This window comes from Sprattus sprattus (assembly GCF_963457725.1).
Source record: "Sprattus sprattus genome assembly, chromosome: 19".
Taxonomy (NCBI): domain Eukaryota; kingdom Metazoa; phylum Chordata; class Actinopteri; order Clupeiformes; family Clupeidae; genus Sprattus; species Sprattus sprattus.
In genome coordinates this window covers 21,217,055-21,241,500 of record NC_137917.1, presented here as the reverse complement: position 1 = coordinate 21,241,500, position 24,446 = coordinate 21,217,055, and the positions used below count along the sequence as shown (strand labels likewise).

Sequence of the window (24,446 nt, the reverse complement as noted above, 5' to 3'; positions counted from 1 at the left end):
GTGACTCACAGGTTTCTGCTCACCTCCCTGGCCATGGCCGTCTTCCCCGATTGCTCAGTTTGGCCACGCGGAAAGGTCTAGAAAGATTCTTGGTGGTTACGAAATTCTTCCATTTAGGAATGATGTTTGCCATTGTGCTCTTCGGGACCTGCGAAGCTGCAGAGATTTTCCCGTACCCTTCTCCAGATCTATACCTTGACACAATCCCGTTTCTGAGGTCTGCAGATCATTCCTTTGAACCCATGGCTTGGAGTTTGCTCTGACATGCACTGTCAACTGTGGGAACATAGGCAGGTGTTCCTTAATCATGTCCAATCAATACCGTTTATCACAGGTGGACTCCAATTGTTGTAGAAACATCTCAAGGAGTATCAGTGGAAACAAAATGCACCTCAGCTCACTTTTGGGTGTCATATCAAGGGGTGTGCACACTTGTGTACATATGATATTTTACATTTAGATTTTTAATAACTGATCTCAAATGTCTAAAAACCTGTTTTCACTTTGTCATTATGGGTCATTATTGAGACAAATAATTAACTCAATCTATTGTAGAATATGTCTGTAACGTAATAAAACATGGAGACAGTGAAAGGGGTGTGCAGATTTTCTGGCTTGATTGTATATTGCCCAAAGACACCAGTTATCATGCTAGAAAACTTTTCTCAATACTAACTGGGCTGTTAGTGGTGTTTGCAGGCTTTCTACATGCTTTTAAGGTAGGATTTACACCAAAAATCCATAATGTTGCTTTGAACTAATTCAAGCACATGCTTGGCAGACAATGCAGGAATAAGCCTCAACAGACACCTTCTTTGAAAACAGCAACCAATCAAAACCATCAAATACCACTTCTGAAGATGAGGAGCCAAATAGCAACGATGTAATCTAAACAAGGGCAATCTATAAATTGACCTCCACATTCCAAAGAAAGAAACAGTCACCCACTGCATATGACCACACCAAAAGTCACCCGTTCCAAATGACCTCACCAAAAGGCTGGCGATATGGTAACGTGAGGGTGCAAAGCTAACAAGATCAATCACTCTGCCATCCAGATCTCTTAATCTGAGTACACTAGAGAGGTGTTAGGGCTTGGGCCTGCTCCAGGCGTCTCTGTCACAGGTTTGCACGCAGTCCCTGGCTCTGCTGTCACTAAGCTGTCCGAGCTGACAAACGGGCCGACAGACAATAGGCGTCCCGGCGAGGAGCCGTGAAAAGGAAACCGTGGCCCGCTCGGCTTGGGTGTTGCTGCTGTGTAACTAACACCCGCCCGGGTCGCAGGCGAGAGAACGGTGAACAGCTCCGGCCGCCTCGGCGCCGATCCGGTTTCCAGAAACTCTGACTCACTGGCAGGAAGCTGCTCTCTCGACCCCCCCCCCCCCCCCCCGGGATTTAACGCAGGGCTCCGGGGACCAGGGAGAGAGTGTGAGAAGTAACAGCTATTTCGTTGCATTTTTAAAATGCACGGCCATTTATTATTGAGCGCGGCATCAAACAAAAGGCCCCATTAATACAGATGAGAGGCACAATGCACCGGGGTGCAGACACTTTTCTTTTCAGCACGCTACCCGACACCAGAGCTGGCAGTGAACCGCATGGTGACGAGGGCTGGACCATCATCAGCCTTTCCCTGAACTCGAGAAGGAGAGAGATGGATAGAGACAGACGGGGTGGAGGGGGGTGCGAGAGGGAGAGAAAGAGAGACTATTCACCAGAAGCGTTAACCAGCCCATAATTGGCGGTCAACTCATTCCATGTAATTTATGTCAATAAGCTGGAGAGTTAAGGGGGATAAGTGTCAATCAGACTGAGTTTCCACTCATTGTGAGGGTGTGGCAAATATGATATCCAGTTTCAGCACTAGATCATAACACCAGTTCTGGTGGGTCTGCAACATGTAAACGTAAAAAAATGCAACTGAACCTGACTATCACTTAGGCAGAACTCACCTGCGAAAGGAGTGAACAGAGGGTGATAACTAAAGCTCTTTGTCTTAAGGTTTATGTTTCGAAATTCCACTTAGGCGTAACACTGCCTTCTCCAGATCTATACCTTGACACAATCCTGTTTCTGAGGTCTGCAGATCATTTCGAAATTCTTTACTTTAGCGCCCATGAGTCAGAAAGACACAACCTGGGCCTATGCAAATAGGAGAGGGAAGAAACTAGAGGCTTTGAAACTGTGGCTCATTTTCCTTCCACATATGGATTGCTTAATTGCCTAAAGGCTTTTAAACATCCCGCTCCCCAAGAATGCGGTAGACGTCACTTACTGCTAGCCTAACCCACACACTGCACACCTGACATCCAGTAAAAAGTTCCTATAGTTTTCTGTAGAAGTACCACTGCGATCCCATGAGGTGTCTCATCATTAATGGGCACATAGGCATTTTGGTCCAGGCAGAACGTTACACGGAGCCTGCATTATGGCCGCCTGTGTAATTTACAGTACAGAGAAGCAATCTCCTCCCCAAGTTGTTTCCATGGCTAACGTGTAGTCTGGCTGAACGGTGCACTTTTCCAACAGCTGAATTCCAATTGACTGACTGGCATTGGTAAGACACTGGCATTGGTAAGACACTGGCATTGGTAAGACACTGGCAGTGTTACTCAGTTTTCTTAAAGCAGCAATAAGGAGTTCTGTTCCAAAACTAGCAAGTTGACTACCTCAAAAGGTATGCAAACATTTTTGCAGGGTATTCCAGCCCGGTATACAGAACTACATAGGGAATATCCTGGATGACTAGTGGGAAAGGGACAGGTGTTTATCTGACCTTTACATCACCATATGCTATTAAAATGAATTTGAAGATGGTCCCAAAACTAGTTTCCAATAAAACCATACCTCAAAAAGTGTCAAATTGTTGCATGTAGTTACTTACAATGTGCACAGGTTAGCATTTGAAAGCTTGCAGCTGTCTGGTACCACTGGGCAGTGGGCACACGCTACGTTTTAAAGCAAAAGTAAATACAGCCCCTCCAGCAGGCACAAAATGATTGACTAAATGTAAATGTAAATTTTACCTCCCCACCCCTACACACTCTACCTACACACACCTGGCAACCAGGTAACAGAATGAGTCCAAAGATAGTGATGCAGTATGGGTTGCACCATTGCTTGTCGTTGGAACAAGTTCACAATCTTGATTTGAAAATTCAAGTGAAAAATTCCCATATCTTAGTGCGTCAAAGAAGAAGTCAAAGAAGAAAGTCAAAACCCATTGGTTGGTCATCAGGACTAGGCCTGGCCTTGGAGGTTGACCCCAACATGCACATTTATCATGGTTTCTGATTTCACACATTTCTGATTTTCACAAGTATGTTTGTGTGTTTATTTGTTAAATACTAAGATGGCACTGTCATATAAGGTGAAATAAAATGTCTACACCCTTTGGTTGGCCAATAGGACAAGGCTTGACTTCTGAGGTCAACCCAGAAAAAGTTTCAATATATCGTATTTCAAATGACTTGCAACTTTCGCAACTCTATTTTAATGTTCTTCGTATCAATCCCAGGGTATTCTTGCTATTTAAGGTGAAATTGTAATATTTAAAGAATAAAATTAACACAGCTGATAAAGGTTTTGTTATTGTTTGTTAGTGCAGGTGTACTGGTTAAAATTTCTGGAGGCATCCAACGTACACCTGACATGGAGTTTAGTTCAAGTCACAAGCTCGCAAGTTTATTCAGCATTTGAAATTACACCAGTGGGCCACACACCTCATTTTAACTACCGACAGGTTGAGCTAGTCACTAGCCCCAAAGTATCTCCCTCCCCTGAAGCAGGTCTCTCTTCTCAGCGTCATCTCAATTCCTGTTTCAAAAGTCCCTTCACATTTTAAGTTTCTATGAATAAAAAACCTAGACACCGATTGAACTTTTTGTCTAGGCAGAGTTTTGCTATTTGTGCAATTCCAACCTCTTGTATACAGCCATAACCTCTTCAGAAAAGGTACTCAAGGGCGCTCTCTCACATAGGGTATTATTCACACATTGATATGTATTCTTCATGTGGGCTTATTATTGGCTCTGCTAAAAAACGAATATGATGTTAACAACTTCGTATCAAAACGAATGCAGCAAATGGTCGTGAAGTGAGAAAAGGATTCAGAGAGCTAGCGCCACCACACTACAGAGTCATATCTGACAACGCTGTGTCTGCGCAAGAGTCATCTCAGGCGGCATCTCCACTCGTCTGGCAGTGACGACTGCTGGGGTACCAGGCTATCATCTACAGCTCACATGGCGCCCTCTGCTGGTACAAGCCTGCAACTGCCAACGACCCAAGCCCCGCTTCTCAGAGGAGTATAGCGGTCAATAATGTAGAGCAGGTAACAGCTCAGTATGGGGCCTCAGTACGTGTTACAGCTCAGACGTGTAACAGCCCAGTAAGGAGTCACAGTATGTGTAACGGCTCAGTATGTAGTCTCAGTATATAGTCTCAGTATGTAGTCTCAGTATGTGTAACAGCCCACCATGGAGTCACAGTATGTGTAACAGTCCAGTATGTAGTCTCAGTATGTGTAACAGCCCAGCATGGAGTATCAGTATGTATAACAGCTCATAAGAGAGGACTAGAATATGAAAGGAAGGCCCAGAAGAACTTGCTTCAAATCTTATTGAGTGGAGAGGATTAATGCGGTACCTGGTATATCCTGAAGGGTATGTAGCGGAAACCGCCCTCCTCTGTTGGATATTCCATTAGCTTTCGATTCATGGCCCAGAACTGGTCAAATTTATCTGAAGGAAAGAAACGACATGAAAAGTAAATAACAAAAGAAAGGGGAAGTCATCATCCCTTTTTCTCAGTTTACATTTCAAACAATCACCTCTCAGCAATAATTGTGACTTTTTAATCTTGACTAAAAACGGATCCTGCGATTTAAATCTGTCCACACCAAAGCTTCCACTTTTTGGTTGAACTCTTGACTATTTAAGTGGAGGATTACGAACGGGCAGCTGCGCTGAGGTGAGAGTAAGGGGATCAGAAGGGCACAGACACACATAGTCATGTCTCACAGTGCATTGCAGGGACCGCTTAGGCCCTGTGGGAGTGCTCAGGGTTCTCTCCCCAACCCACAGGGTTGACACATTAACACGTTCACAGGTGAGCTGACCTTAGTTCCGCAGTCAGCATATGTGACTTTCTCGCCTTACCACAACACCCCCCTCGATCCCCCCCATACCACAGGCGTAGATGGTGGTCAGAGCATATGGAGAAGGCGCTTCCACACCCAGCACTCTGCACTCAGAGACCCGCTAGCGGGGGGCGAGGAGGGTGGGGTGGGGTCGTTCTGAAAGTCTGTTATTCTTAAATAACTTTTGCAAAGTCATAAATTCAGTTATGAAAGTAGCTGGGGGCTGTTGTGTCCCTTTGAGCTATGTTATGAAATGGCTTTACAAAATTCACTTAGGTTTGGGGGGGGGGAGAGAGAGAGAGAGAGAGAGAGAGAGAGGGAGGGACAGAGAGCGATAGAGAGAGAGAGAGAGAGAGAGAGAAAGAGAGATGGAGGGACAGAGAGAGATAAAGAAAGAGAGAGAGAGAGAGAGAGAGAGAGAGAGAGATATTTAATGCATGACAATGATCTGAGATGGGTAAGTGGCGTACCATTCTGAAGGCCCATCCACAGCTGCTTGTGGTCTTTCTTCTGCATGTCGTTGATAACCTGGCCCTTGTGCTTGAGTGCATCAGCCTCCTTGATGCCGGACATGAAGTGGGCTTCGATCACAGAATTGGTTGGGCAGTGGAGCAGGTCCCGCTCAGGGAAAATCTATGGAGCACAGAGCAAAAGGATGTCTGTCCAGAAGTATGTCTGTCCAAAAGTATGCCTGTCCAAAAGTATGCCTGTCCAAAAGTATGCCTGTCCAAAAGTATGTCTGTCCAGAAGTATGCCTGTCCAGAAGTATGCCTGTCCACACAACTCAACTAGGAACAATAAACGAGACACTACTGCTTTTCTTGTAACTGAAACTGTTCGAGGGTGAAGCTGGAATTACTAAGCTAATGGTTTCTGTACCCAAGGGAGTTGCTGCACTACTAATACAAATCTATTCCTCTCATGTTATTCACCTTGCCCAATGAGTGTAACTGACAGTTAAAGCTTGCACACTATGGATGCACATCCTAATAGTGAAATAGAAAAAGCAAGCTAGGCTATATTGATTCCATCACAAAACTCTTCAGTATGCAGCTAGACACTACTGGACAACTACGAGAAGGCTTTTTCAGCCACTAGTTTTTGGTTAGAGTGTGTGCTGAAGACACAAATGAGAAACGTACCTTAAAGTGCACAGTGACACTCCAGGGCAGGGCAGTGTTAGCAGCATGGAGATCAAACAACACTCCGATCGGGTAATGCCTTCAAAAAGAAAACAACACATTAAAAGAAGTCATGCTTTTAAAGGAATCTAATTTCTTTTAGAGTATTGTATCTGTTTGCTCTGTACAAATACAGGGAAATAATTTTAAATGATGATTTTTACTATGAAGGGAATCTGAGGGGAACTAAATACTACTGTTGAATTATTGGTCAAGTCTGTTTCATGTTATTTCCCACAGGTCTGATTTAAGAAACCATAAATTCCACTCATGATTTTGGAAAATCTTTGTTTCCTCGGCAACAAATCGACATAGGCATTACATAACACGCTGACTAGGCCAATTTCCACACAGCTATAGCCATAGCCATCACTGGTCTGCCCCCTTGTGTCAAAACAAAAATACTGCTTCTGAATATTTTGTCAAAATAAACTGATTGGGATTGTGCTTTGCTTTAGACCGAAGAACCTGATACCTGTCTCTTTGGAATAAACAGGTAGGTGTTCTGAAAGGCGATGCTTTCAGTCCAATTAACACAGATGAATTCCCTCGTTATAAAAGGCATACGACATGTTTTTGACATGTCAATTGCCCCTCCAAAACCTTTCTGTCATCTTTGTCTGAAATGCCATTCTCAGAATGCAAATTGTCTAATGATAAATGGATTAGGTTAATGGTCTGGTGAGGAATAAGAGACTGGGGCTGTGCTGTTGCTCAAAACTATTTTCAAAAGCCCACTGTAACTGATAACAAATTACTTTGTTGACATTCAATACATTTACATTCATTTCTTCAGGTTTTGATTGATCATCACTGATACACCAGTTCATTTTGACTTAAGGGCTGAGTGCAGTTTAAAACATCACTAAAATGTACCCAATCAGACAAGTTTATAGTTAAGACCAGCTATATATTGTGATTTTTGACAGTAGAATGATCGATATACAGTACAGTATTTGTTGTAATTTTTAACCATGGCTGAATAAATAGGAAGGTGTGAGTACTCAACCGACAGTTACTTCTGCTTTTTTTTGTCAAAATAAATGGTATACTGAGACAATATTCAAAAGAGGTTTCCTTGCTATACCTCACTCTTTCCCCTTAATTTTGTTATTCAACATTTACTCCTCAAATGTTGCCAATTTCACTGTGGCACTTAGTACACACAATCAATTTCCAAAAAAAGAAGGTGTAAGAGTCACCAACCATTTCAAAGGTAGTCCTTCGTACTCAAACCACATCTCCTCAACATCTTCTTGCTTCATGATTCTCAGAAAGTGCTTCTTCACCTTGTCAGTGACAAGTGTTAAGTAGCTGACCCTGGGCAGGAGGAGCTGTGGATATGAAACCACAGATCATCATATACACATGACGTCCTCTTACAAATGCTGTTAGTGAATACATCATTTAATAGGGGCCTGCACACAGACCTAGGTTTTCTGTTGAATTAGCATGGCAAGTATAGTACAGTAGAGAGCTACTTACTGAGGTTTTAGGAATAGGACAACAACATGACAGAACACTGCAGGATATTTTTATTTTCAGTGCTAATGAGTTCACTTGGAGTTGACTACATGAAATAACTTTATTCAGAATCTAAAAGTAGTAAACACATTTCACTGCCAAAGCTGAAACAATGACATACAGTGAAGTGGCAATATCATCAAGGCCTGAAACCAATCCAGATCAACTCAAGAACAATTTTCTAGGGATTAATTATCACTAAATCATAAAAAAAAGGTGTGCAGATACCCACATAAAAAGGCTCAGCCTCTCTCTCAGTGACCTCATCCTGGTATAGGGTGAAACACGTTGGAATCCTCCCGAACCAGACATCTCGTAATACATCCTTGTCATCTGCCATTCTCACGTTTCTCCGGGCAAAACATAAATGGGGTGTTCTATTTACAAACTACTAACGTCAGACACCTGAAAAGTAACATAATAAGGCAAATCATTGATAACTCCATCTCACGGACACTGACTGTCATGCTTTTTGCAAAGGATTTCCTGGATTCAATGAATGCTAACAAGCTTGGCCACTCTCCTAATTAATAACACTGTCTGCCTGTCTTACAACATTAATACGAAAAAGTGAACACTCTATGGCCACAGAATTAGCTAAAAATTGTTACACACAACACAACATTATGTTTACCGTCAGGGTTAAACAAAACAGCTAGCTATTCTAGCTGTGTTCCCTGACAACGTTGCTTTGTTAACGTTAACTGACAGTGGTGCCATTCAGCTATCGCTAACAGCTTAGCTGTGCTTCAGTCTGAACTGTCAACACATTTCTATTGATAAACGAATAGGCCGTCATCAGCTGACAGGTGAACTTCATGTCAATTGATGACATAGCTAGCATAGCAAGCTAACGTGGGTATAGCTATTTGCAGTTAGCAAAGCTATATGACAACTAGCTTAGTAACTAGCATAACATGTTTAATGGATACAATAGACTAACCAAGGTTTTTATCATCTATTCCAAAACACATTTACTCCTTCAAACATGTTAGGAAATGTTAAATGCCTACAAAAACACATCTTACTTTCCACAGCGTTCTCCTGTTCTACTCCGACCACAGTCCTGTGTGCACTACAGGGCACCAAAACCGGATAGACGTCATTATTTTTATGACACACCTCAACATCAGTTCAGCAGCATTTCATTTCCAAAACCATGGCATGATATTGAACTTTTAACGTTCATGCCAAATAGACAAACTTGTTCACACAGAAGAAAAGAAACCAAGAATAGTTCAGAATAGTCCTCAGAAATGCTGAAAACGTCTATTATAATGACTAAAGACTATTATAATGTAACCAATTTCTCAGAATAGTTCGTTATTTTATTCCCAGACGAATTCAACTAGGTGTTCAGTCCGTTTAAATGCATTTGCTTTGTAAGAGCCTTTTAATGAATGTATTTCGGTAATGATGGGATGTAATGCACACTGTCACACATTGCAAAGTTCTGATGTTCAAAATTGGACGCTAGTAAACTTCCGGCCCAAGTCTTCGGGCGCCATATTTGATCAACTGCCCCATATTTGTATTCTTTTTTTCTTCCCAGAAAGTTCAGAGAACTACGAATAGAAACAAACAGAAAGTCAAGACAAGTTACTGTTATTTAAAGTCTTGTGTTTTCATGTGACATCCGAGGACATACTTAAGACTCACAAGGATATCTAAAGATATTCTGAAACGGTAAATCTAACAAGCTACTGTTGATTCTCTAGCTTTTCGTAAAACGTTAGCAAGCAGACAGCTAACTTGGTGTAACGTTACCATTCTTATTGTTGTTCAAAGCAAAGTGTTAATTTAGTTTAAAAGCGCAAATTACATTGAATTGTACTAATTTAAACACATGACAGGTGGCTCGTGGTTACCAATATTTATATTAACTTAGCCAGCTAGAGTTACAATTTCGTATTGAAGTCGGCGAACCTATCCAAACATCTAGCGCCAGAATGATACACTGCGTTTGGCTAGCAGCGCTGCTTCTCTGAAAGCTAACAACACGTCAGCTAGCTGGCCTACTTTATCAGTAAATTACTGCATATAGATCGAATTCACGAAGGGTAAGAACAATTAGTCTATTTCGCTCCACAGCCATTTCGTGTTGTCGTCTGCTCAACTTGCCTGGTAACCGTGTTTGAATGTGAGAATCAACTTCCCCCGGAACATCCACTGTAAACTACGTTAATCGACTTCCTATCTGACATTGCTAGTGAGCTATTCTGTATTCGTTGTTTCATTGCACTTGTTCTTGGCCCCAGGAACAATATTTAACTTGACCAAATTACCACCATGCTTGGTGTATATTAGTTCCACGACTTCGTAAAAAAAAGTTTGGCATGAAAATGCCCAGAATGGACACAAAGCATTCTGTGCAAAGGTTTTAAAGCACAGCTAAATGTATTGATTTGACTCCATATTGAAAGTCGAAATTAACTTCCCCTCATGTGTTTTTTTCTTGATGCAATATCAGATGTCTCTTGTGGATTTGGGGAAGAGATTACTTGAGGCGGCACGAAAGGGGCAAGATGATGATGTCAGGACGCTCATGGCCAATGGAGCTCCTTTTACCACAGACTGGGTAAGTGTGTTTTGAATACAGGTAGATGTGTGTGCGATACCTCAGATACAAGGAACTCCAGACGCACCAGCCCACTCGGAGGGTTGACTGAAAAGTTACTGCGAGATGTCTGAATAAACAAATATAATAACTCTACTTCGGAGTTTGTATCTTAGGTAAGTTATTGCACACACATCTACATTGCACCATCTCTGACAGACTAAAGTTTATACTGTAACTACCCCAAACTAAAACCATTATTAACATAAAAAACATTCAGGTGTGTGCAATTTTGATTGTTTAGTTATCGAATAATGTTTTCTTTGAGTTTCACCTGTGATGTGTTTTCAGCTTGGGACGTCGCCTCTTCATCTGGCCGCACAGTATGGACACTTCTCTACTGCAGAGGTACTCCTCCGTGCAGGCGTCAGCAGGGACGCCCGCACCAAGGTGGACAGGACCCCTCTCCACATGGCCGCTGCAGAGGGCCACACCAGCATAGTGGAACTGCTCGTCAAGGTAAAAGCACAGCATTGGATCCCGCTGTGTACTTCAGGTCCAGTCTCAAATCAAAACAAATAATGACTGCAGACTGGTCTTACTATATGCAGCCTTTGAAACAGCACAGTCATTTTAACAATGATCTATAATACCAGCTCGTAAGCATGCAGCTGCAATATCCTTTAATCTAAAACAAATGCAAAATCTATGTTTTCTTGTCTGTTTGTTTGTTTGTTTGTTTTATTTGTTTAAGACTGTACCTCGAAAAGAGCTTCTATCAGCAAGGGACCTCTGGTGGGCATGAGCACAGCCAATGTATTTTTTCTTCCCGATTCATTCTGCTCAGAGAACACTTGGCTCTAGTGCACAAGGAACTGTCTCCAAGCCATAGAGCCTAATATTTGTGTTCTAACAGCTAGCGTGAAGAGTGGCTGACAGGGTTTCCAACTGCTTGTCTTGTGCAGAGTGGAGCGGATGTCAACGCTAAAGACATGTTGAAGATGACTGCGCTGCACTGGGCCACCGAGCACGGGCACAGAGCCGTGGCGGAGCTGCTGGTGAAGTACAGCGCCGACACCCACTCCATGAGCAAGTTTGACAAGACGCCCTTCCACATCGCCGTGGACAAGGGCAACACTGAACTCATGCTACTCTTGCAGGTACAGAGAAATAAACAATCTTGTCTGTCTTGCATTTGTCCCAGGGGAAATGTACAAATACAGTTATTCACCCAATATCATAGGTATGTTATATGTAAGTGGTATATTTGTTCAATAAGTTGTGTGTTTTGTTGTTGTTGTTGTTGTTGGTGGGGTGTGACAGGACGGCATGCAGAGCCAGGTGAACATGAACCCTCTCAGCAGCTCCACCACCTCTATCCCCAGTCCTCAGTTCGTCATCTCCTCCTCCGGGGAGGTCATGAACCTGTCTGATCTCGTCCTCACAGCTGCCAAGGCTAACTCGGGTAGGACCATCTACAGCGCCAGCGTGGTGCCAAGCACGTCACGATGCTCTCGTTCAGGGCATCACCGTGTCTGGCGTCTTGTCATTTGCTTAAGAGCTCAACTTTAAATCAAACTTTATTTGTACGGCGCACACTAGTTCCTCACCCCTTTATGTCTTTGTGTCGGTAGGTGCTACTGAAGAAGTGATTGCTGCAAACTCGGTGGATTCTGCCCTCCAGCAGGTTGTGGGCGAAGGAGGGCAGAGGGTCATCACCATAGTGACGGACCAACAGGGCAACCTGCAGCCAGCCAGTCTGGGTCAGAAGTTCTATGTCACCATGCAGGGGCAACAAAGTGAGTTTTAGACGACGTACAGTAGTTGGATTACAGTTGGTTAAGGAAGATGGTTAATGAAGTGTATTTCGGTCAATCGTAGGAAACTGGCAATTTACATTCTTACTTTATCTAAAAGGGAAAACTATTGTTGGGTGACATGAGTAGGCTTCCTTCATGGATTTGGGGGGGGGGGGGGGCTGAGTAGTGGTAGTCATAGAAATATACAGTAGGTAGCACATTAAAATCCTCCTTCTGACCGGGCAAAAGCTCCCTCATGTTTTGTTTTCACGTTTTCTTGGTTGTCCTGGAGACCTAGATGTGACCGGTGTGCTTGTGTTGTCCTGGAGAGCTAGATGTGACTGGTGTGCTTGTGTTGTCCTGGAGACCTAGATGTGACTGGTGTGCTTGTGTTGTCCTGGAGAACTAGATGTGACCAGTGTGCTTGTGTTGTCCTGGAGACCTAGATGTGACCGGTGTGCTTGTGTTGTCCTGGAGACCTAGATGTGACCGGTGTGCTTGTGTTGTCCTGGAGAGCTGGATGTGACTGGTGTGCTTGTGTTGTCCTGGAGACCTGGATGTGACTGGTGTGCTTGTGTTGTCCTGGAGACCTAGATGTGACCGGTGTGCTTGTGTTGTCCTGGAGAGCTAGATGTGACTGGTGTGCTTGTGTGTTCTGAGTGCAGTGGTGGCAGTTCCAGCTGGACAGATCACAGAGGAAGTTGTGGTGGAGGAGTCCAAGCCTCCCACTCCTCGCAAGAGGAAACTGGAACAAGTGACAACCCATGCGGAGCCCAAACAGAAGGTCTGTCAGCCACAGTCACTTCAGTGCTTGAGAGGAAGTAGGAAATGTTTCAACATGTTTTGTTTTTCTCCCAAGGTTTGTTTTGGTATGAAGTTCTAAAGTGTTAATCCCTAAACATAGCAAGATCATTACATAACAATCACTTGGACATTTTGATTATGTCAAAATCAAATGTATATTATGTTATGCAGTTCAAAACAAATACTTCTATACAATTTTTTTTCACCTGTGACATACTGCTGATGTATTCTGAGAGTTGACAACATGGCTTAGGGTGCTAGAAATGACATCAGCTCTTTGTGATGAGAGTCATTGTGAAAGTCTGGTCGTGGGTTGTGGCGAAATCCTATGGAACCTATCAAAACCTACACCACATGCTTGTTGTTGCAGTTCAGGCAACTGTATAATAATGGTAACATGATTATTTGTTACTGTTACCAAGTTTGCTTACATTAGTTAATGTTGTTGCTTTCTTTATAATAATAATAATAACAAAATAATGCAGCTCAAAGTGCAGTTTATAACTTTATATTTTTCCGTATTGTTTAACTTTTGTTGTTTGGACCTCCAGCAGGACAAGGCTGAGAAGGGGAGCCGGGAGCAGCTGCAGAGGCAGCTGAAGGAGGCCAACCAACGGGCACAGGAGTACCGGACGCAGCTCCTGCTGCAGGAGCAGGAGACCGAGCAGTACCGCCTACAGCTGGAGGCCATGACCAACGGGCAGACCAACGGCAGCAACGCCACCGCAGGCAGCCAGGAGGAGGAGGAGGAAGAGGAGGTGGTGCTGCAGGAGGAGGAGGAGGAGGTGGAGGTGGAGCAGGAGGTGGTGATGCTTTCCGAGGGCACCATCATCATCAAGCCAGGCGAGCTGGACACAGACGGGGTAGAGTGTGAGCAGGTGACGCTGGTCGATGCGGCGGAGAGCGCTGCTGTGTCGACGTAACACACACACACGCACACACACATACACACACACACACACACCCAGCCCTGAAGCCCAAAGCCCCCCCCACTCAGGAACTACACACACTAGACGCCCCTTTATGGCACCTGTAGTGTTTCTTGTTTTTAATTTATTTATATTAATCGCAGAGATGACTGAAGATAACACTATCTCAGTTTTTTTTTTTTTTTTTTACTTTGTTTTGAAACGATGGGAAACAATGGACCAGAGGGCTAACCGATGACTGGATACTTGTCACTCAGATGTCACTCAAGGGGCGGACCAAGGTCCAAGTCCACAGCACGGGAGACTGACTTTTGGCCCTGGACGTGGGATCCATACTCCTCACTGAGACTGACTTGGTCTGGACTGAGCTGAGCTGTCTCTTAGCTTATCTTATCCTCACCACTTCCACAGTTGCCTTAATATCTCCAAACCCTGCAAAGAAACTTCCATATTATTCTACAAAAAAATTAAATAAAAAAAGTGGTAGCTGACGTGACCCATCAGAAAGGGACAGGCGTATTAGATAGGGGACAGTCTGTCTGTCCCTCGGCGTGAAGTAACTCATAAATCTGCGACAGATAAGGCAGAAAACGCGCCTCCGGAGACAGTGGCAGCTCGGCTGAAAATGAGAGTGTCTGGGAGAGGACTGGCAGTGGGTGTCAGAGGGAGAGGAGCACCAGGTACACGCAGACTTCCAATCCCTTCTCTCCCCTCTCCTCCTCTGAGCCAGCAGCTCAGCACGTCTCTCAACATCTTTTACATGCGGATGCAGGGTGCTTTCAAAGTCATTTGGCAGAAAATCTTAAAAGTTGAATGATTTGGTTCTCCTAGTCTTGATAAATGGCTTTAAAGAAAAGAAAAAGAAAAATGTAGAGCAGCTTTCTGAGGCCTTTTGTCAGGGTTTTGTAGCATGAAGGTGGATGGCTACAGGGCCTGATGGTATACTGTGTGTCCGCTGTGCCTCTTCTAACTTGCGTTTGCAATGTATTAGCGTTTACAAACTACTTTTGCAGGGAGACCAAACCGGGTAGCAATATTACTGTTTCTGAGTCTCCTGTGACTAGCCTGGAGTAGTACATTTGTGTTTACTATTCATTCCACTATTATAGGTTTGGATGTTATGGATTGGGAGATATATATATATGAGTTAACAGGTGAAAGAACATCCAGCCACTTCACTCTTTCAAACAGAAGAGTACAGGTACAATATTTGGAGGACGGGTAGAATTGGGCCACTCTAGCATCGCATATTGCTTTACCTTTTATTCAATGTATGCGGTTTTATTGTTATCATTTTAGTAATTACAGGGTCATTACATCATGTAGTGCTTGATATCTAACCTGTTGAAAACATCTTATTACTCATTACTCAGTGATTGACATGATGACCTGACTAGGATGGAACACGCCCCTTAATCTAACTTTTGTCGAAGCCAGTGTGGTGGTTGCATATATTACAATAGGGAAAGTTTAAAAAAAAAACATTTTTAAAAAAAAATCTGATATGAATTTGATTAGATTTTAGTACATATTTAGTGAATCATTGGACTCCATATTATTTTCTGCGTGGGAATACTGGATTGTCCCATAGCCACAACTGGGTGAACAGAAATGGCTAAAAATATTTGATGTGAGACGTCTTGAAATGTTGCTATTCATTAGAATTTTCATTAATTTCCATCGCAAGATGAAATTCATCTGATGTGTTGGAATTCAGTGTTCTGTAACAAGCACTACAATTTCGGAACTGATTTTAACGTCAGTTATTTGGATCATACATCTCAACTTGCCCATTGGAACTACTTTGAGAAGGGGTGTTGCCTAATATTAGATAGCAATAAACGGAAGTACCCCTGAGCTTTTTTACCAAGTTACCTATATTGGTACTGCTTATTTTTAACTACAGCTTTTCCATAGTTAGGAGCTGCTTTTATAAAGATACTACATTTCAACAGAACACTATCAGGTAATTTTGATACTACAAAGCAGTGTTTTGTATTTGGTTTTTGTAAATAGATGTTTTAGTGGGAATCAACATAAATATAATTAATGTTTTACATGTACTTGCTTAAAAAAAAACATATATCAACCTATGTAGATTTCAATAAATAATAATAAAAAAAAGACACCTGTTGCCACATGCTCTTTTCATCACATAGTTTAGTCTTTATGTTGAGGATTTCCTTTAAAAAATTGGGAACAAACATTTTGATTAATTCTGTCTAATTGGTATGTTTATACATTATGCTTTCCTTGTATAATTCATTGTAGTTCATTGCAGGTATGCAACTGAAAAAGAGCCACTGCTCCCTCAGTTCCTCACTGATGCCGCTTTTCATCTCTCTCCACATTTCTGTTCTTTCCTTTCCATTGGTGTCTAACCACCAGCTGCTTTCAGCCAATCAGCGTCTGAAGAAGCCAGGCTGGTTTTGATTGACAGGATTGACATCCAACCGACAAAATGGCCACACATGCTGCAAGCATTTGATCCGTGTTTTTGCCTGTCAATACTGAGTAAGGTGTACGAGTCTGTCTGATGTAGACCAGAATTAATGTGATTATCACATACGTTCAAAACCTCAAGAAAAACACTCTTACAGGTGATATAATGTCCCTTCCTGTAAGGTAATTGTGTGTAGGTTTAATCTGCCTATAATTGCCAACATTTAGTGTTGCACTGAGTGCATATCTTCCTCATGAAGAGTTAATTGATCTGGCTTGGTGGCCCTAATTACGAATGACGAAACAAGAATGAAGGCTGATTTGAGCGGGGTGACAAGGGCAGATAATGATGGATGACGCAGGGGTCTCAAACCAAAATACACCACCCAACCCCGACACACACACACACACACACACACACACACACACACGCCTGTGTTAATGTAGCTTTAAGAAATGAACATGCTGATTTCTGTCCTCTTGGTACAGAGTGTAATGCAAACTGGCCGAAGCGTTCTGATGGTGAAATGTTGGATTTCACACTGAGCTGCCTGTTGCTGTGTAAAACACACTTGGCAAAGCTTGGCTATAAATAGATGTGGGAAGGAAGCTTCTGCTTCTCTCGCCGAGCTGTGTGTGTGTGTGTGTGTGTGTGTGTGTTTCAGTGCCTGTGTGTGTGTGTGTCTGGTATAGTTCAGTGTGAATGTGACATTTTGTTGCATTTAATCCAAACTCTTGGAAACCCTTTTTTTTATTTTGTCAGATACTTTCATTGTTTATTACATCGAGAAATCTCACTCTTGCCCTAAAATATCTGCTAAATCAGCTACACTTACATCTGGCTCCAAGAAGCAGTACACAAAAACACCAGCATATTGTGTGACTGTGATGCATGATTTAAGTGGGTTGTACAAATACTTTGCCAGAGAACAGTAACGCAGTTATGCAAGCCACCTGTTATAGAGAACTCTGTAAACAGTTGAAAGGCACAAGTTTTACATATTCCAAAGAAGAGCCGCCAAAAAATTCAACCATTAATTAATTTCTAAAACAAGATCTGTTAGGTCCAGATCCACCAGCCAAGTTCACATTAAGTAGGCACAGAATGTTGAAAAGTCATCAAGGGTTTTACTGAAGCTGAACAGGATTTACTAATGTGGACTTAATTTCCATCCTTGACACGAATGTTATCACTGATAGTGAAGCTATCAACCAAATGCAAACACTTTCACATGGCCAAATGATATTCAAAGTGTTCATTAAAATACTGAATAATTTTCCCCCTCAGATGTAGTGTTTACCATATTTTCTCACTGAAACGTAATTATGCAGTGTGTTCAACCCTGTGCAATATGGCATTACATCAAATAAGCAGAAACCAAAAACAGCTTGCCACACCCTGACCACAGCTTGTACAAGAGTACAATATTAAAATATTAAAGGAGTGAGTGAGTAAGAGTTTAAAGGACAACAGCTGTAGTTTGTTTATCATCTCCAGAAGAAACGAAGCAGCACTGGGATGACTAATCAAACCAAAGGTACGACCGATGTTTGCAAATCTTTTACCTCCAATTCCTTATCAAAGGAGGTCGCTAATGACATCAGTTTAGCTCATATCAAAGATGTACAGAAAAAAAGACAGACAAAGAAATGTACGCATAATTCTGTCACTGAGGTGATTTGTGAGTGGACGGGTTGTATGTGATGCAGTGGGGGACGTCGAGTCTGTCCATGCTTGCATTGTCCCCACTGTGATGTAAACATACTTCTTTTTTTGTGACGAATGTGACTTACAAACAGTTGGCTTTTGTGCCTTACTCTTAATTGAGGTCTGATTTAGGGGTAGAGCGGTCCTGGACGACGGAGACATATCTTGCGTCTCTGGGGCCATGGGTCCCCAGTGTGACCAGCCGAGGTCGGGGGTCAGGCGATGCGGTAGTCAAAGGTGTCCTTCTCCATGTAGTCCGTCCAGGTGGAGGACGGCATGCTGCTGTAGGGGTCCAGCAGGATGCGAAAGCAGCGCACGATCAGCAGCCCGAGGAAGATGAAGAGGAGCAGGACGAAGACGAAGGCTGCCCTCTGCTCCAGCGTCAGGAAGGTGGACATGTGCTGGGCGCCCCCCGACGCCGACAGCGTGCTGCTGCTGCTGCTGTGGAGGCTCTCGGCCATTTTGGGGTGAGCCGTGTCTGCGCCTTCCCAGATCAATCACGCCGGGGGCCAGGGAAGCACGGCCATCTCAGGGGGTCGGGTGACTGGGCTGTAACGCAACGGCAGTGGACACTTAAGAGACGTTGTCACACACAGTAAGTCATTATTAGTGTGTCTGTCGCTGGAGCCCAGCCTGTGTTTACAATCAAACGCAGACGCACCAGCCACACAGCCACTCCTCCCCGAGGGGTCTGAGGGGAAAAGGCAGTGGCTCCGGCTGAAGTGTGGGAGAAGGGCAGTATGGCATTTTCCACTCTACATTCACGCTTTGGCATAAATGAAAACCTTGCTGGCTTTACATTTTTTTTTAAACAAACACTTCTCTTCACAAGATCAGAACTAAAATATGCCTCCCCCCCCCCCCCCCCCCTCTGTCAAGCACAATTAGAATAATTAAAGTTGACATGATTTTGCTTTGATAGCACTTTCATAGTACACTGAGATATTTCATTTTCATTGATAGCCAATCATTTAAGGTACAGTATTCACAAATCAAAAGACGAGAGACATGTTTGGATCAAGGCGTTCCCTCCATCACTGCCATACAGACCAGTCAGCATTCCCATTGTATACCAACAGCAATATATCATTAGCACTATACATTAGCAGCTCTCTGTTCCTCCTCACTGCTCAAAAACCTGGAACTGGTACACATCGCGTCCATATGCGAATGCGTCAAGTATCTGGCATGCCTAGTATAAGTGGACAAGGATAACACCACACACGTACCTGTTGTGCTGCAACAACTAGAAGCGAAAGAGAGCGGAAGAGAGAGAGAGTGACTGAAAGAAACCGTGAAGGGGTGGCTGGTGGACACTAAAGCTGTGTCGTGTTCAGTTCCATGCCCACGATGGCCACAAGCCAGTGGCAAACGTCAGTTCAACTTTTCCCCTCGTTTTGTCTCAGTCATCTGGCAATCCAAACAGAGTCTTCCCAGCTGCCCTTCCATCGCTGGCTCTTGTTGTCCAACTCCCTCTTCTCCCCTCAAGATGTGGATGTAGTGGTGTCTCGTCACCCATAGCAACCGGTTGCCATAGCAATTTCCCACCAAGTATGATCACCGAATGTTCAGCAAGTGTGAGGTGTCTGTGTGTGTGTGTGTGTGTGTGTGTGTGTGTGTGAGTGTGTGTGTGTGTGTTTGTAGATAAGAGAGAGAGAGAGAGAGAGAGAGCAGGCTCTGTAAATGACTGTCTGTGTTTGATGAAGACGCAGCGTGAGCTGTTTGTGTGAAACTAGAGCACCTGCTAAACTCAAATGAAAATGACTTCTTTTAGCCTCAAATAAATGATTGTTTCGCTTCAGGGTATAGGCGTGAGCAATCAGGATCTGGAACGACAGTCAGGCGGCGGACGAGGACTGTCCAAAAAAAGCAGCAAAAAAAAAGAGTCTCTTTCAGCACATTTGCAGCAATTACCTTGGTGTTGTTCTCTATGAGATGCTTTCAGCCAGCCTGTGTAGGGTACATATGCTAATCAAAGTGCTGATGTTCAAAGGCTAGAGGCTTACGATGTCACTGTGTTGCCCATAAAACACTGGCAGAGCTGACAGTGTCAGACGGATAGACAGGCCTGTCCACTCATCTGACAGGGAGTAGCCATTTGTCTTGAGTACTGAGTGAAGTGGCATTACACAAGCGCGCACACACACAGACACACAGTGATACACACATACACACACACACACACACACACACACACACACTCACACACACACACACACACACACTAAAAACACGAAACAACTTGCATTTAGAGCATGTCGCCATCATTTTGTACGATACATCTCACCTGATCACTCAGCAGACACATTTATTTCTCCATGACAGGTATGCTATTTCAAGACATAAGCACTACCACTAAGGAACCCTGGGATAATATTATGTATGTACAGTATGGGGCTATGATTACACAACAGATTTAACAAATGATATGTGGTGTTGTGTTGGTGATCGCCTTTTCACATCAACTCGAATATGAATCAAGCAAAAGGCAAAGAGCAAAGGCAGGGAAGGCTGTTAAATGGTGACTAGCTCTGCCACTGTGGACTGGGATCCCGAGGGGGGAAAGGCACGCGTATCTCTGCCTGGCTTATCTTTGCCTGGAGGAAACTGCAGAGTACATCTAGCGTCCATATGTACGCAGGAATTGTTTGAATATTTTTTTGTCATGACAGTAAATATCACAGCCTGTTCTCAATCAGCTTACTTTACTTGAGCAACTGGCAGAGAACACGAATTGGCTGCAGAACGGCACCTTGAAGTAAATTTGATAAATATATCAACAGCAAAAAGGGACACAATGCAGAGAAGGATGTACAGATGAAGTGATTATAGGAGACAAGGATAACACGAATAAAACAATTTCACCATTTATTAATCTGGTCACGTAATTGCTGTCATCCTCAATAAGTGTGTCGTGTTGCAGATACTCCTAAAGCAATATTGGTGTGAGAACATTACATTTCAACCTTATATAACTTCATATTTAGTTTTGAGCCATTAAAATGTGATGTCTGCATCATTTTGGACTCTGCACTCAGGTGCACTCAGGTGAACTCTCTGTCATGCTTCATTTTGTTTCTGCTGAACTGGCTCAGTTGCAGCATTTACAATCTTTTTTTGCTGCATCTGTTCTGTCAGTTTGACCAAGATGCCTATCCTCGCTGGTGAACATTTATCAACAGAGCCTGATGCTGCCACCCCCATACTTCACCGTCGAGATGGTATTTCTTCTGGCATGTCCGTAGTTAGAGCGGAGTGAAGACATACAGCAGATTTTAATGGTGTGTTGTGTTCCCCGGAGCCTGAACTTATGACATTGGCAGCTGGCATTTCTAGTGCCTCAATTCTGCCAAGTGATCAGCAGGATATAAAGTGTTCAAAACTTCTACCTCGCTCTTGCCTGCTCTTTTTTTTTTTTCAACCTATTAAATTTACAGTGTACTCTGAGATTGTTGTCCATCCAACACTGAACTAAAAAAAAACTAACAAAAAACAACATTGTTTGCTTTGTATACTGTACGTATATTTTGACATGCTACAGAGCAATTCTCTTAACTATCCTAAGCTTAAACAGGGCGATTCCTTATTAAATCTGTGGGTTTACTATAGATTGGGGGTTATTGAATCTGTGGGTTTACTGTAGATTGGGGGTTATTGAATCTGTGGGTTTACTGTAGATTTCAAGTTTCCTTGGATGTATAGCACATGTCCTGAGTTGATCCACTCTCCTGACTGGTGGCTGAACACGACCCACTCATGGTGCTGAACACGACCCACTCATGGTGCTGAACACGACCCACTCAGGCTGCTGTGTCTACTTGGAGGCCAGTGAACATGACCCAGTCTTGGTGCTGAACACGACCCACTCATGGTGCTGAACACGACCCACTCATGGTGCTGATCACGACCCACTCATGGTGCTGTGGCTACTGGGAGGCCAGTGAACACGACCCACTCATGGTGCTGTGGCTACTGGGAGGCCAGTGAACACGACCCACTCATGGTGCTGTGGCTACTGGGAGGCCAGTGAACACGACCCACTCATGGTGCTGATCAAGACCCACTCATGGTGCTGAAAACGACCCACTCATGGTGCTGAACACGACCCACTCATGGTGCTGTGGCTACTGGTAGGCCAGTGGTCAGTGTAACAGGTTTGGTTTTGTCCGGCACCAAGATGCCCCAGATGGCATGACTCTCGCAGGAGTGTGCAGTTGGCACAGTGACATTGGGCTGATTAAAAGCAAGCTGCCTCGGACATTGTATCCCACCTTTTGGCACAACAGACAATAACCCACTTACCTGTTCAGCTGCTGTTTGAGTCACCCCCTGAAGTGCCAGGACATAGTCCTGCCCGCGTCGTCCTGATTCAGCTTGGGTCTGGCCAGGTAGAGAGATAGAGATAGAAAAGGGGTGGGGGGGGGGGGGGGGGGGAGCTAATGGATTCATACACGTATCAAAGGATAAAACATATTGGCACACATGTGACATATGTGCATGATACATCATGATTTCATGAAATATAAAAGAAAGTATATACATGAAATATTCTGAATTAATAGATAAAAATGGAGAGAGCCAGCATTGAAGTTTTGGTTGCTTAGAGGGTTTACAGTGTCCTCAAAAGGTTACTATTATAAGGATAAGCAGAACAGTGAAGCAGAAAACGATGTCAGTGATGACATTTGTTTATGTTTCAGGTAAATAGCCTGGCATACAGTATGTATCATAATCAGAGAAGAATTCGTGCACATTAGTGTAGTGCGAACGAACAGCTCATAGCAGGGTTTCTGTAGGTAGATCAGGTGGAAAGACTGCAGGAGCATATCAGTGGGGACAGTCTAGAGTAGGAGGTCAGGTGATTAAAAGAATCAGTAAAACATGTTTTTATTAAGAATCAGATTCAGCAGAAATTTTATTTTATTTGTGTAATTTACTTTTGACCACCAGATGGCGCATTAGAGCTTTCACACTAATGGAAGTTTTCAAACAGCATTACCAGGGTCCAGCCACAGGGTGGGGACATTGACCCATTGATGCAGCAATTCCCTTTTAAAGGGATTGTAGATGAACTAATAGCTGTATTTTGTTGTTGAAAAAGATCATTCTAAAACATATGGACATCCAAGACTGACATGCTAAAACACTACTTCTCAGAACTCACCTTAGCACTGACATCATCTGAAGACAGACTGGCAAATTGGCACAGGTATAGTCCAGTTAATTGGATAAAATATATGCAGGAAGTGGGACACGTGGTTCACTTCCTGAAGAGAGGAGATCTGGGCATCACATATGGCTCCTCACAGTTTCCTGTGCCCACACTCCTGTGCATACAATGACAGTTTAAAAAAAAAAGTCACAGGTTTCTCTGTCTTCCAGGAGAAAAAAAAACATAATAAAAGAATACTAGAGGCAGTTCCTGTTCCTTTCACAGCTACAGTTAAAGTAACACTATGCAACAATTTTACACTTTTTGAGGTATGCTTTTACAGGCGACTAGTTTTGGTACTAATTCTCAAATGCATTTTAAAGCATATGGTCATGTGAAGGACAGATAAACACCTGTGTCTTTCCCACTAGCCATCCAGGATATGCCCTATGTAGTTCTGTGTTCCGGGCTGGAACACCCTGCAAAAATGGAATAAAAGCTTTCACAGCATGACATTGCCAGCTTTATTGCCAAAGGACACCAGTTGGTGTGTCAGGAAGCTTCTATTAGTGTCAACTGGGCTGTTGGTGGTGTTTGCAAGGTTTTTGCATGCCTTTTAGGTAGTTAGCTTGCTAGTTTTGGAACAGAATTCCTTATTGATGCTTTAAAGCATCACTTCTAGAAAGGTGCGAGAAAAAGAATGGATGATTATCTGACTATAGTATTTTAAAGGGTAAAAGTCTGAGCTTTGCATTCAAGCTACACAGGGATCCATATAAGACCACAAAACTGATAGCATGGCCTCTAGCCATTCCGCTAACAGTGAGCAATCTTAATGTCCAATGCAGACGAATAGGCTAAGTTGAACACTTTCATGTCATGCAAAGCAATGCATTTTTATCAGAAGGAAATAACCATTTTGGAGGAAATTGCATTTTCCCCATATGTTGATTATGATCTTTCTCAAGAGCGCTATTTATCCACCTCTGTTGTTTCCATAGATCAGTGCACCATATGTTGCAGGATTCTTAGGTTGCTGTGCTTGAAAGTGTGCATCCTTCTGTACAGTCCATTTGACAGCTTGCGATGTTTTAATTAGATCTACTAACATTGCCTTTTGAAAAATGAAGGGTTGAGGGAGTGCGGGAAGTGGGTGGATTGGATGGTGGTGGTGGTGGTGGTGGGGGGGGGGGGCACAAATCATTTTGGG

At 43.3% G+C, this 24,446-nt stretch overlaps 3 protein-coding genes across 4 annotated transcripts in view; 1 reads left to right on the top strand and 2 right to left on the bottom strand.

Annotated features, from left to right (window-relative positions):
- The window catches only part of atg5 (ATG5 autophagy related 5 homolog), an 18,597-nt gene extending 9,686 nt beyond the window's left edge, over positions 1-8,911 (bottom strand). The window contains exons 1-6 of the mRNA XM_080857688.1: positions 8,874-8,911; positions 8,078-8,250; positions 7,528-7,655; positions 6,283-6,361; positions 5,611-5,773; positions 4,648-4,742 (exon numbers count right to left, since the gene is read on the bottom strand). Of these exons, the coding sequence (XP_080713814.1) occupies positions 4,648-4,742; positions 5,611-5,773; positions 6,283-6,361; positions 7,528-7,655; positions 8,078-8,185 (573 nt within the window). The 5' untranslated portion in view covers positions 8,186-8,250; positions 8,874-8,911. The remainder of the gene's footprint in view (positions 1-4,647; positions 4,743-5,610; positions 5,774-6,282; positions 6,362-7,527; positions 7,656-8,077; positions 8,251-8,873) is intronic.
- A 485-nt stretch (positions 8,912-9,396) lies between these two features.
- gabpb2b (GA binding protein transcription factor subunit beta 2b) lies at positions 9,397-15,235 on the top strand (the record flags this gene model as incomplete). 2 transcript variants are annotated; one of them, XM_080857296.1, is made up of 8 exons in its annotated part: positions 9,397-9,531; positions 10,316-10,423; positions 10,754-10,921; positions 11,368-11,562; positions 11,726-11,867; positions 12,037-12,201; positions 12,867-12,985; positions 13,557-15,235. In XM_080857296.1, the coding sequence occupies 7 exons, from the start codon at positions 10,316-10,318 to the stop codon at positions 13,926-13,928; spliced, it is 1,269 nt and encodes a 422-aa protein (XP_080713422.1). In that variant the 3' UTR covers positions 13,929-15,235. The 2 variants fall into 2 exon arrangements, with proteins under 2 accessions (XP_080713422.1, XP_080713421.1); XM_080857295.1 differs by lacking the exon at positions 9,397-9,531 and having other exon boundaries at positions 10,304-10,423.
- A 3,064-nt stretch (positions 15,236-18,299) lies between these two features.
- On the bottom strand, positions 18,300-18,545 carry LOC308381097 (cortexin-2; the record flags this gene model as incomplete). The annotated part of the gene is made up of 1 exon (XM_080858607.1): positions 18,300-18,545. The coding sequence occupies one exon, from the start codon at positions 18,543-18,545 to the stop codon at positions 18,300-18,302; it is 246 nt and encodes an 81-aa protein (XP_080714733.1).
- Positions 18,546-24,446: the final 5,901 nt, after the last annotated feature.